This window comes from Phoenix dactylifera, chromosome 1 (genome assembly GCF_051530095.1).
Source record: "Phoenix dactylifera cultivar Ajwa chromosome 1, Ajwa_hap1_PhDact_Kaust_v1.1, whole genome shotgun sequence".
In the NCBI taxonomy this organism is placed as follows: domain Eukaryota; kingdom Viridiplantae; phylum Streptophyta; class Magnoliopsida; order Arecales; family Arecaceae; genus Phoenix; species Phoenix dactylifera.
In genome coordinates this window covers 41760001-41773714 of record NC_143190.1, presented here as the reverse complement: position 1 = coordinate 41773714, position 13714 = coordinate 41760001, and the positions used below count along the sequence as shown (strand labels likewise).

Here is a 13714-nt window from a genome sequence, read left to right as displayed (position 1 = left end):
GTACACTATTTTAACAAAGATACATGAATCTAACAAAGATAGACAAAAAGCCTTTTTTATTTAATATAATTCTTGAATGGAAGCACATAAAAATAATTATACTAAATGAAGGGCCATGAAACTGATTAAATAACTGAGATAATGCTTGGCAATACTGTTTACCATGTCAAGCAAGAGCCAAATAGGAAAAGGTCATCCCATGGCACTTCATAGTCAAGGTAAAGGAAAGAATTTTTCCATAAAGGAGCCTCTCTATAAGAGAAAGTAGGGTCATTATGGGAAATTCACCCCATCCCACCATCTCCCCTTCAAGTAAGTACCCAAGCGGCAACTGCAACATCACAGCACAGCAGCCATTAAACCCCCTCCCTCCTTTTTTCTCTCTACCACCCAAGAGGGGAGAAGAAACCGAGAGAAGAAAACTAAAAGAATCTCCACCCGCGAAGAAGTCCATCTCCAATCCCCCTATCTTTCTTCCGGATGGCCCAGCTGGATCAGGAGTAATGTGAGGGAAGGAAAACCAAGACCAAAACCAAAAAGGAGAAGGGATGAAAGATAAGAGTGGCTTCAGGCGTCTATCAAGCCAACCAAATCCCTCCTCTCTCTCTCTCTCTCTCTCGCGCTCCCCTCCCCACCCAAAACAAAACTACTGTCCCCAACATCCCAAATTGCCCCTCTGCAGGCCAGGAAACTCTCCACCTCCTTTCCATCAAGGGAGAAGACTCGTAGTCAGCCTCGTAGCCAGCCCCAGATTGGGGCCTTTGCTTCCTTTTGGTCAGCCTCCCGGGGGCCTTGCATTAGCCCGGAGCCTTAGGTGACCGCCTCAGTCGCCTAGGGCCCGGGCCGGCTCTGCTAGTCAGTGTTCATTCAAGTTAAATTATAATGTTTTCGAACAATATAAGGGAAATCTCATTCCCAGAACATACCCTGCAAGCTTTGCGGTTCATGTCAACCACAAAAAAAAAAAGCGATGCCCGGCATAAATTTCTGCATCTCCCAAGAGGGCGCGACGGTGTCTTGTCACTTGTCCACTACAGTAAGTTGCATCACAACTATAAAAATAACTATGCTACTAATGATACAACCACTTGCAGCTTTGAAAATTCTTAGTCGCCAAGATTATATTCCACCCATAAATATTCTGCCCATAGGGGCGCAGATGAAAGAGTACATGTGAAGTGATAAATTAAAATCGCCTGTAAGCAACAAAGGGAATAAAATATCCGTGAAGCATGGGGCACGGATGAAAAACTTCTCTTGTCACAGCTATTTCCCCCAGATTTACCTCCAATCCTGAAGCAACATAAATTTCAGGATGCGAGAGAAAGGAATCACTCAACATTCAACTTGAAATATATTAGAAATATTAAGTTTTGCAGGAAAATAATTACTTGACAAACTCAGCAACGTCAAGCCAAGCAACCTAAAGACATAAAAAGAGTGGAGCTATTTTATCATATTCATTATCTGTAACTGTGTCACCAGTGAGGAACCGATCATCGATGACAATGTTCAATTATCCTATTTTATTTAGCATAAGAAGTTTTTGGCTTCCAACACCAAGAGCATTCAAAATTATCCTATTTTATCAGCATTCCTAAATCATCAATGTGATACTCAACTAGAAGGCAGCCCGGATATTTAGTTGACTGACAAAATTGGCATATATATCAGCCACAAGACACATACAAGACACTCATGAATGAGAATTAAGAGCTTTTCCATATAATAATGTAAAAAGCACAAAAGAATGATTACTTGTGCATCTAGATATTAAGATCCTATGAAAGTACGCCTTCGCTAAGATGATGCTTGATAAGAATGAATAATGCTTACAAGACTGTCCCGTAAGAGAGCCAAGAGCTTTCCCATATAATAATGCAAATATGGTAAAAGACCTAAGTAACATCTAAAAAGTAAGGACTTTTTGAGCTATGCTTTCACCAAGACTTTGCTTGATAAAAATGAATACTATATGAACCTAGGAGCAACTTGCAAGATGGTTTATAGTCAATGTTTGGGATCCATGCTATTATACTAAGCAAGAAGGAGAGAGAAATTCGGAGGGGGACTCAAGAAATTCTATTCTTTTTCGAATCAGGAAAAAAGGGACAAAAGAGAAAATTCAACCTCATATGTTTTCCAAATCTGTTTTCTATCCCTCTCCACATCTCATGGCATGAACAACTTTTTAAATTTTAAATTTTTAGTACAAATGGAAACAAAAATATGCTAACCACCCACAATCACTGTCCACGTCTCTCTCCATACTGAAAAATGAGATAGCCCCCCCTTCTCCATAACTCAGATTAAAAAAAGGCTCCCCTCTATCTCTCTCTCCATACAACCCCCCTTTCTCCAACTCAAACTAAAAAAGAAAAATAAATCCACCACTAATTTTAAATTTTTAATAAAAAAAGAAACAGAAATATGCTTGAATAGCCCCACCAATCTCTCTCTCTCTCTCTCCCCGCATCTCCCTCACCACCCACATTGGCTGCTAAATAAGAAAAACTAAAATTACCCTTACCGAATTTTCTCTCTCTCTCCAAGTTGAGAGTAGATAGCTCATTAAATTTATAAAAATTAACACCTCTAAAAAGGTTAGAAGCCCGCCAAAATTACCATAGTCAACTCATAAAAAATAAAGATTTAACCTCCATGTTTACGATAAACAACAAATAAAATGTCCAAAAATAAAAGAACACTTAAGCCTGTTTAAAATACCTCACAGAAGACAACTCATAAAGATCTTAAAACTTCTAAGACTGAAAAGATTGGAAATCTATCTCCTCTCCCAACCGAAATTTTAAAATTTCTAAAAATTATGAAAAAGGAAAAACAATCACACCTCCTAATACATCCCTTCATTTTGTTCTAACATGAAAGTATTTTATTGCTTCCACCATGGGACTTTTGTTATATAGTATTTTCTTACTTTTGACTTGTTTTTGTTCATAAATATTGAAGGTATCTTGGCAGGCATACTACTTTTAAGCATCTAGAGCAAAAAACCATCCACTCACAATATCACTCTTGAGACAGATTTTCAAGGTTTTAAAAAAAAATTACTTATACTAAAAAGCATGGTCTGCTGTATCGGTATCGAGCCCCAGACCGATTGCCCGACGCCACGGACTGATACAAGCCAGCGTCGTACCGTGCCAGGCCTGTATCGACATAGTAGAAGAGGCGGGAGAGAGAGAGAACGAGAGAGAGGAAAAGAGAGAGGGGGAAGGCCGAGAAAGGCTGGCGGAGAGCCAGCGGAGGGCCGGAGGGCCGCCGCGCAAATAAGGCGGAGGCTGGAGAGCCACCGCGCGGAGATGGAGGCCGGGGAGCTGCTGGAGAGTCGCGGAAGAAGAGCCCTGCTCAAACGAAACAGGGGACCAGAGCAGTGCCCCTCTTCCATGGCTTCCTCCTCCGCGCAGTGGCTTCCTGGCCTCCACCGGCCAGCCTCGACCTTCCTCTTTCTTCCTTCCTCTCCCTCTCCCGCTCTCTCTCTTATTCTCTTTTTCCTTCTCCTTTGTCGTCGGTCTCGTTTTCGTTGCCGGAACCCTTCCGGTCTGCGACCGGTACGGCTCAGGACGCTTCAAATCGGGCGGTTCGGAACGATTTCGCCGACCATGCTAAAAAGTTTTTTTTGCTTACTTCGTCCATGTTGTATCTATGCATTTTATTATAATTTTATACTCATTTACTACATGAGTCTTTATCTTCTTCCAATCTAATTCTATTGATCCTATCTTTTTTCTTACTATTTTTTTAAAAACTTCTTATTTGCTTTTGTAATCAATTTTAAAGGCATCTTAGCAGAGAAAGCATCTCAAAAAAATGCATCAAACCTATCTCAAGATAGATTTACAAGGTAGTGTGTAACCTATGAGTTATGTATATCTATACATTTTGTTGCAGAAATTTTCTAGTCACTTAATTTGTGATCCTTTATCTTCTTCAGAACTTAATTTTATCGCTCTTCTTTTTTCCTTTTGCAATGATTTCTATTATAAACCTTGTAATTTGCTAGTTGCTTGCATTGAGAGCCATCCCCTTACATCAAAATATCTATTTGAGATAGATTTACAAGGTAATTTATTACTTATAACTTCACCTTATCTATGAATTTGTTACAAAATCTTGTTATTGTCATCTTCATACCTTAATTTTATCTACTTAGTTGATTTTTCCAAACATATCCATTGTATTTGCAATATCTTTCGTGCTTTTACTGACACTTTGACTTGATCAAATATAGGCTAATTTTTTCTTATTTTCCTGATTATATATCCAAACACTATATTCCAAGCATTCAAGGTAAGTATATAAGCTTTCCTTATAATTACTAAGTAATTCTACTTGTAGCATGGAAGATTTGAAGTAGGTGCCAATTGTACATGTAGCATGCAAGAAAATTTAGTTATATTAAAAGTTCTTAAAATCCCAGTATAAGCAATATAAAGTTATAAACAGAACAAGTAACAGACTTTATGCAGCACTAGATGATATACATGGTCGAATAGATTATGAGACCAACAAGGCCGTGCAATCAACAATCATGCATACATAGCAAAGTTTATGTAAATGGTCCTTAAAGGTACAACCATTACATAAAGCATATTCATCTCATAAAATAAGAATTACACCATCTTTGTTAACACTTGAAATTTCAAGTAGAAAATTCTGATATTGTAAACTGAATCAAGCTTAAAGAAACCATCAATGTTTAGGTCAAACATACAAATAGCTATTAAAGACCAAGTCCAAGGCTAGCACAACATCTACCATTAGCTTGTGTAATCCAAATTAGATAAGCTAAAGTATATATAAGAAAATAATAGGCATATAATGTCCAATGACCAATTACCTCAACCAATCTTAGCAATCAGCAGCTTTTGCTAGAATTGTTGGAACTGATTTTCAAGAAAACTATGGAACTTGGGCAGTTCATGTTAGCTGTACTTGGAAGAACACCAGGAACATCCTTTATTCCAGTGCTAGGGTTTTTGAGATCTTCATGCAATTTGTGTGACATAATCATCACTGAAACCTATGTGGCCAAGGCTTCTTGCAGACTTATATTAAATTGCCGAAGTTTGTCATTCATTTTAATGCGAGAACAGTGAGAGGAAACCTCTCAGGATACTTATAACCAGGGGCAATTTGTTCTGCACTTATATCCAGTTCCTCAGACCAATTGAATGGCAACATGAAGACCAAATTCATAAGACCATCACCGCAGCCACCAAGTTCCTTGGATGGACAAGAAATATTGCCCTCATTATTTTCAGATTTCCATTCGGGTAATAATAATTTAGTTGACAAAGATGAGATATCAGGAGGCATTCTAATGGAGAGTTTTCGCTTCAATCCATTAAGTGCCTTGCCAGCATGCTTGTAGGCTTTCCTCTTATTGCGATATTTAAAGGTGTTGACTGCAACTTTTTTAGGTAGGCTTGCCCCACGTATCTCTTGACAACAACTTAAGCAAAGTTTATAAGGACACTGGGAGCAGCTTCTAAGAAAGTCAACGATTGAGTTCTTGCAGATATTGCTGTACCAAAAATCAATATCCATTAGATCATAATCACAAATCAGCATTAAGAACTGATTTAGCAAAAACATAATCCATGATCTAGAAAACAATTAGGGGAATTAGGTGATAAGCGACTGATGAAGTTTAAGACAAATGAGCAAAAAGAATATTAACATAAGTCAAGATAACGTTCGAATTTATTCTTGATTTTGGAAAAAAAGAATTCAAAGAATTCACAAAAAACTACACAGCAGATATCTCAGAACTTTCAAGGGAGAAGACCTGATGTTGAAAATTTAGGAAAAGTTCAGAGAATTCTGTTCCCAGAAATAAACATTAGCATGTAGACGTTTTAGCAAGATCTTAATAAGCACATGCCTCTCAAGTTGTTCAATTTACCATTTAAGTAGCTCATCAGGGCCACGTTCTGCCAACTGAATCTGAACACCTGATAATCTTCTTCCTAGTTTGAATGAATGACATCAAAAATCAAATTAAGCAACAAAAACAACAAGCTACTAACTCCACACAGACCTTGGTTGTTTGCCTCTATTTCCAGTTCAGTTATCTGTTCTTGGTTGATCTGCTTCGGTACGGGGAGCAGCTGATCAATTAAGTAGTAGGCATATTTAAGTTGGATGAAGTTAGTTTGACCAGTTGAAAATTTCTGAAGATAAAAAAATGGAGATTCACATAAATTACCCAGTGTTGATAGAGCAAAGAAACGCTTCAATGGAGCAAAGAGAACATTTTGTGATTAAATAAAATAGCAAGGAAGCTGACCTTACACCCACCAGCTTTAGCTCCACATGTTTCGCAATCACAATAGCCACGACAAATAGGACAAGATACCTTTACTTCCACCTCAGACATCTCAGAGTACCTGATCATGTTAAATATCCTAATGAACTAACAAAAAATACTCTCTGAAAAAATCAGTAAATATGAAACAACAACCAGGAGTAAATTCCTGTTCCATACTCAAAATTACAGATGCAACAATAGATCAGTTTTAAGTACAGCCGTATCGTATACCTCTGTTAAGATGCATGTATCAGAACAACCAAAATGGATATATAACCTATGTCATCTATGCGCTTCAAGTGTGCCTGCTCTACATTCTGATATCACTTACGTGCACCATTTCTCTTCAGGTCAAACAAAATTAACATCAAACTAAGCCTTTAAATCAGGAGGACAAAGAGCGAAACAAAAGGAGACCATTTTCTGGTGCAGCCTACTGTCAGAAAAGAGAGGATGTGGAGCCAGCATTTCTTTGGGCTTAAAAGAAGCCCTGAACCCAGGATATTCTGGGCAATATCATCAGATAATTGCAGGTTATCTAGTTGTTTCAGTTAAGTCTCAAATTTAGTTTAGACAAGGAGAGCATTCATGTCTGGCCAGCTATCAATGGTTTTTCCTTCTTTTCTTCTTCCCTTTCTAAAGACTTCATTTTGTGTTGGTTTAATTATTTAATACTGCAATAGTCCTAATATAACTGAAACTAGGAAGAAATGTGGCAGGCAATAGTCTCTTAGGAAAGAGCCATGAATGTGGAAAAGGAATTGGGTATTGGGATTTGTTTCAATAAAATCATGGTCTGAAAAATTGTGACATGGCCCCCAACCATTCATGTATTGGTGCAGTACAGGGGATTGTATGGCCCCCTATCTACTCATGGTTCACCAAACAGGACAGTGTGCATATTTAGGTATGGTCAATACAGTGCAAGGTACAGGGTCAAGATGGTATGGCATATAGAAGAGACTTCAAACCTTGATTAAAATGGACCCTCTTTCTTTCAAGAGTCTTCTTGTCCTTCTGCACATTTCTCCTCCAGTCTTTTTTATTATGCTTTTAGTCGATGTTCACTTCAGTCATTTAATCCTTCAACCAGATCTGTCTAGTTATAGAAAAGTAACAAACCTAAACCATCATAGGAGTAGCCTCTATCAGCTTGGACCACATTCAGATGCAGGTAAAGGGAGGTTGGAGGAAGGGGAGAGGAATGAATGCTAACATACTTTTTAAGTTATGTTAAAAAGCTACATGATGAGTAATAGTTACAGGAAGAAACATAAAATTTGCTATGGTAGAACAACATGGGGCAGACATGAATGGCTACTGATATAATAGAAAGCTCAAAAGTGTCTAATAGGTTGAGCCAGAATTAAAGTAAGTCTCTACAGCAGGTAAGATGGATAGGAAAGAAGGTTCCTGCCACTACAGTCCAAAGAAACAAGAAATCTGCGAGAAAAAATGTATTTGTGGAACCAATAGTCCTAAGCCAAAAATGGAGATATGACAAGCTCCCCTGGTTGCCAAAAATGGTGGTTCGATCTCCTCCCTGCAGACAGATTTTCCTGCTACATTTGGTATAAACTATAAAAGCCATGAACATGTGTATTGTAAAATAATCACAAATGGTCATACTGTGAAGCTAAAAGTCGAGAGCATCCACATTAGTTGCACTCGCAGCTTCCTTCTATGAACATGAGTTTGAACACAAGGACCTGATGAAAATCAAGTGCCTTAGATGTCATATATGCTCACCCCATCAATTCAGCAAAACCAATGAGTTCTATTGTGGTCATTGATGAGTACCCACCCAAGATTCCATTGTCCAGGATGCAAAGAAATTTTTTTCATGCTGCAGAAACCGTAACCTTACAAGACATCACACCAAGATGATGGAATTGGAACCATAAAACAACTCTTACTGTTGCTCCATAAACCCAAAATAACACATCTATAGCGATCCAACCAATTGAAATTTGCAGAGGAATGTGGCAAAAGAGGTTCTTTAATTCAAAATGTTCTAGGAGCAAGTCTCAAAATAAGGGTGGTAATGTGTTGACTTTGGTCAAGTATTTTATCAAGAATATAAATATTAAAAATTTACTCTATTGTTTGAGGCAGTCAGCAAAAGCTTGATCTGAGAAGTTTTATGAGGTGATTTTATTATACGGATTCAGAAGATTTCATCTGAAACACACAATGTTTATAAACATAGTTTTCTTGGTCATGACATGCTTAGACTAGAGGTTGATGATATAGTGCTAACTGAGAGTGATCCTAAAGGAATAAAAAGGTTGTAATTTTATGACAAACTTGGATGATATTTTCCTAATAGTTATAGTGGCATAGGCAAGATTCAACAGAAAGAAAGTAATTATGTCGAACGAAAATTGCGATGAAGGAAAAAGATTCAAACCAATTGACACTCCCATAATACAAAGTTAATAAATAACCAAAAGGAACCTCCAAAGGACATTGAGATGCATCAGGAAGTGGTGAAAGAGTAACCTATTATACTGTTACATGACCTCATATTTCATTTGCCATGAATGTTGAATAGCCAGTTTACACAAGCTCCTAGAAAATCACAACTTAATGCAGTAATCAATATTCTTCATTACTCTAATGAAAATCCAGGTGAAGCAATAATTTATAAAGAGTGTCATCACATACAGTATTTAAGAGTTGTCTAAGCAAACTGGGCTGGATTTTGTATAGAACAAAGGTTTCCCATAAAACAGTCCATGTTGGCCATAATCTTGTTAGCATAGAAAACTGAGAAGCAGAATGTGGCAACACAAGTCCAGTGCAAGAGCAAAATATTGAGCTATTGCACATACAAGGCATGAGCAATTGTGGCTGAAGCAGCATTACCTGAACAGTCCAAATTTTGTGTTTTTGGGCATGTTGGAGACTTAGGACACTTCACGACACTCCCTGACACTCATAACATCAAACTATGCTGCCATGATCCTTATATGTCTACTTTTGGCACTTCTATATGAAAGTTTCTTATATTCATGCATCAATAGATATCTACAAATACATATATAGGAAATGAACATATTGTCATGTCCAACTTATAGAAGTTCCCTGTGTTGGATTCTTCAGAACATGTGGACTCTTGAAACCCATGTCATGTTTCCTAGTGACATTGGTCTGAAGTTATAATTCTTATAGGTGAAATTTCCGATGTGGTATAACTCCATCAAGGCTCTGTAGTCATAATCAAGCAGCAGTTCACATTGTCATAGTCTGATCTTTCATCCATGAACTAAGATCAAAAATCAAGTTTGGTTCTTGCCTAGAAACAGAAGTTTTGAATTCCACCATCCCCCCCCCCCAGCATGTTATGTTGTTTAGGATCATTGGGTGCATTAATTTAATTCACATAGAAAAGATATATATTTTCACATCATTTTAATATAATATTGTTTCCTTTAAACACAAGAACTCTATTAAACTTCCATAATGGAATCTACATGTTGACAAGAATCAGATTATAGAATAGCCAAACCTATGTTTCCTTTAAACACAAGAACTCTATTTCTCTATAACTTGGCATCATGATGCTTCCAAGTCTTCCCAAGAAAGGTAAAATTTTAGTTTAACATTGACAAAAATGCTTTTAAAAATTTGAAAATTTTGAAAATTATTGGAAGACTAAGCATAAGTTACCCATGTATATAACACATTTGGTTCCATGAATCAGTTCAAGTGGAAACAGTGGAAATTCCGAAACTACCCATGATTTTGGACTGACTTCAATCATAATTGAAACATGGAGTTTTGAAGTTTTTCTCAAAGTAAGTTTTGGATTTTCTAAGTAACTTTCTTGATGAAGGATCTAATTACATACATGTTTGAGCAAAGCTACCAACTCTGCATAAAGCAATGTATTCTACCTAATTGTTAAGTTTCACACCACCTGCCCAAATTTCCATCAGCATTATCATCATTTGAAACCAGAAAAGTAGTGCCTGATCTGGTAAGGGTAAAAGGTTTGATAGTGTAACAAAATTAAAGTTGACCACAAGTTCACATAACATAAAGAAAGATGGAAACTTAATTGAAACCTGATACTTTCCTTTTACCAACATGGCCTCATAAAGATTAGACCATTGGGGCAGTCATCTAGAGACTCAAAAAGAAATATTGACTACTACCATACAACAACTGGATTTTGTATGGTAGGATAATGGCCCACAACTGTCCTACCTGTCATGTGACTGCTACCATGCAGGACAAAAAGGGAGCACGAATTATAGCAGAATATACATTTGTTGCTGACTCTTAGAAGGGCAACACTTTATCATTTGTAGTAGTATATTGGAGAGATAAAAGCTTTAGGTGCTACTGATGGTGCAATTTTTCCCATTGTTGGTTTCTTCTTTTAAAGGCATCACCACAACTTGGTAGCTGGCAATGTAAGCATCGTGCATTTAGTCTATTAAGGAATTCATCAGGAGTTGGGTTGAAAGATACCAAGTTAGTCTAATGTTAAGACACAACAATGTGGGATCATATTCTCTACCCTCTACAATCTATATGAATTAAAACATCTCAAACGAAGATATGGGATTCAAAATAGATGATTCGGTTAGAAGAGTTAAAATTATCAGATTCATCCTATGGAAGAGGGATTTTTTGTTTGACTACTTCACTCTTAACAATCCAAAAGTATGTAGCTAATTACCCTATGAGATTAGTGAACCTTTAATTGGAATAGTTTAATTAAGCACTAAAACTAGAGAAGAAAAGGAACAACAGAAATTTCATGACATGCTTAAAAAACAGAAAAGTGCAAGTGGGGGAAAAAGAGTAGGAGCAATCTTGTCATTTTAGGTAGGTTTTGGACAAGCTTCGTGAGCAAAATCAACCACATTCAAGACTCAATCAAGTACCGAAACTTCACTCACAAAGCTTTTGACTCTATAGATGCTTTCAACTTCAACACCTTTCACTCCTGCCACTATCTCCAACCTCTACTGATAACGAGGGGTTTATTCTACTGTTGCTGAAAAAAGATAGCTATTTCATAATAGAAGATGAATTCAAATAAAAAAGATAAGATGTTCAGCAGCAAGAAGGAAAAGTGGTGTTCCCCACTCCATTTTTAATTTGGCATCTGCTAAATTCACCAAATAGAAAAAGCTTTGCTCCAGAAGGATCATATGACCTGTCATGGACCAATCTTACCACTTTAGGTAGGCTTGGACATGTTTCAAGAACAAAATTCACCACATTTAGGACTCGATCAAATACTGAAACTTCAAAAAAGTGATAACTTCTAATCTGGAAGAATTTAATGATCTGACTAAAGACAAAATTGATGTAGAAGCAAAGATTTAGCTTCTGCCCAAATCTAAAAATTTGTAAAATATTTTTATTATTTTTGTAATGTGTATCCTCTTTTAATTAGGAAAGAAATCCAACTTGAATTCGCATGGACTTCACTAGCATAAAAAGGGAAAGTTTTCATCGTAAGAGGAATCAGACTCAATTAAAAAGAGTGTACTTCTATAAAACAGTAGAGAACTTGCAAACTCTCCTCTTTTAACTACAAGAAGAATCTAACTCAAATAAGGAGGACCTCACTAGTATAAAGAGAGGGCGCATGCCCTCAATTTAGAGAGCATGAATAGAGAAAGCGAAACCAAAAAGCATCGGCTCTACTTTCCGCTTGGAACCCAATAGAGGGTGTGAAAACAAAGAGCATAGACTCTACTTTTGATCCGCGCTATGTACCACAATCTATGGATCATAAAAAATTTATGAAAGTAAAGATCTTAAAGCCCCACTTCCTAAAATTCCTATTATTTATTATTTTATTTAAGAGATCCAAGTTGAGCGGGTTGAAGAAAATTCTTTTCCCCAATCAGATCCAAGCAATAGTGGATAGTAGAAAAAATGATTAGTGACTAAAATAGACTAGCAAAATCATCAGTAACCCAATCTTTTTATGGGCCATAAGTGGTGGAGATAGAAGCACACAACACTAGAACATTCATTTTTTATAGGTTCCAAATATTTAAGATACTGAATTTTCCTAGTAAGATATGTTAAGGTAGAGTCAAAAACAAGAGACCCTTGAGTCCAATATACACACATAAGCAGGTTCCAGAAACCTTAAAGATCCAAATTTTGTATGGGCTGTTTGAGAAGGGAGATATTCTAATGAAGAGTTCATAATCCAATTTATATGGACATATGTTTTAACACCATGAGCAGCCCAAATTTTAAAATATATGGGTTCCAAAATTTATATCAATACAAATCTTGAGACCTTATGCAAACCAAGTTTAGTATGGAAGGCACAAGGAGCATAGAAAGGTTGGGTAGAGATAAATTATCATCAAGTCAATTTTTGGCCTAGTTTAAGGTAAGGTAGCTGATGTGTTCCAGTTTGCAGCAAAACAATTTGGTTAGATAAAGAATGACTCTCAAATGTATGAATCCATAAACTCCATCTAATGCTGCAGAGGGGTTGTACCAAAGTGTTTGTTGAGCTAGTCCATCTAAAAAGCAGAAGGCTACATTATGCAAAACCCTATAGAGGAGACTCATTCACAAGAAACGAAAACCTTACACCTTAATTGCTGAGTCTTTTGGATAATGGATGATCAATTGTTAGAAAAAACATTAGGCCAGGCCTCAGTGAGAAGACTACAAAAAGATGGGTGAATATTTAAATTTTGCAACCCATGAAAGATATTTTAGAAAAACATGCATTGTAATTGCAAAAACCATTAAGATACAGAAAGGAATTTATCAGCTGCAGCTGCAGGGTGATGCAGCTTTTTACACTGTGAATATTTATTTTTAACCATCAATAGTGGCATGGAAGTTTCTGTGGGCCTACATAAATCGAACAAACGTTAATTTAGAAAATCCCATTGCATAGGTTTGGTGAGGCCATAGGCTATCATTGATAGCCCACTAATTAAATGATCATCTGATGATCACCTGGGAATCATTTTAAATGTGTTCTTTCCTCATATACATTCATTTAGCAGAAATTGAGAGATGATCTTTTGTTTGAAGGGTTCCTGGGTTAAGCATCTCTAACACATTTGGTGAATTAGATGAATGGCATTTGAATTCCAATGACCAATGCATGCTATATTAGGTACAGGGTTTTTCTGTGCATTATATTGTAGCCATACCTCAGCAAAGACTTTACTTTAATCGTCACTAGCATTAGTGATGGGATAACTCAGATAAATGTCAAAAATATAATAGCAACAGCAGTTTGGCGCATGATATTAGCAACAATTATTTGAGTAAGATATACTATAAACCAAAGACCAAGATAAAGGAAGTTCAAGAATCTGCGACAGAGGGTGAGTTAGAGTCAAACCATTTCTTGATGCAGCTCGAGCAGAA

General features: G+C 36.8%; 1 protein-coding gene across 5 annotated transcripts in view; it reads right to left on the bottom strand.

The window, feature by feature from the left end:
- Window positions 1-1095: 1095 nt before the first annotated feature.
- The window catches only part of LOC103724011 (lysine-specific demethylase JMJ28-like), a 14274-nt gene continuing 1655 nt past the window's right edge, over window positions 1096-13714 (bottom strand). Inside the window, exons 2-7 of one of the 5 annotated variants that reach the window (XM_008815127.6) lie at window positions 13689-13714; window positions 6314-6413; window positions 6065-6197; window positions 5930-5993; window positions 4862-5548; window positions 1096-1293 (exon numbers count right to left, since the gene is read on the bottom strand). The exon at window positions 13689-13714 is cut by the window's right edge and continues 111 nt beyond it. In XM_008815127.6, the coding sequence (XP_008813349.4) occupies window positions 5098-5548; window positions 5930-5993; window positions 6065-6197; window positions 6314-6413; window positions 13689-13714 (774 nt within the window). In that variant the 3' untranslated portion in view covers window positions 1096-1293; window positions 4862-5097. Of the gene's footprint in view, window positions 1294-4861; window positions 5549-5908; window positions 5994-6064; window positions 6198-6313; window positions 6414-13688 lie in introns of those variants that run through there. The other 4 variants (XM_008815128.6, XM_008815129.6, XM_088701507.2 and 1 more) reach the window with 4 other exon arrangements.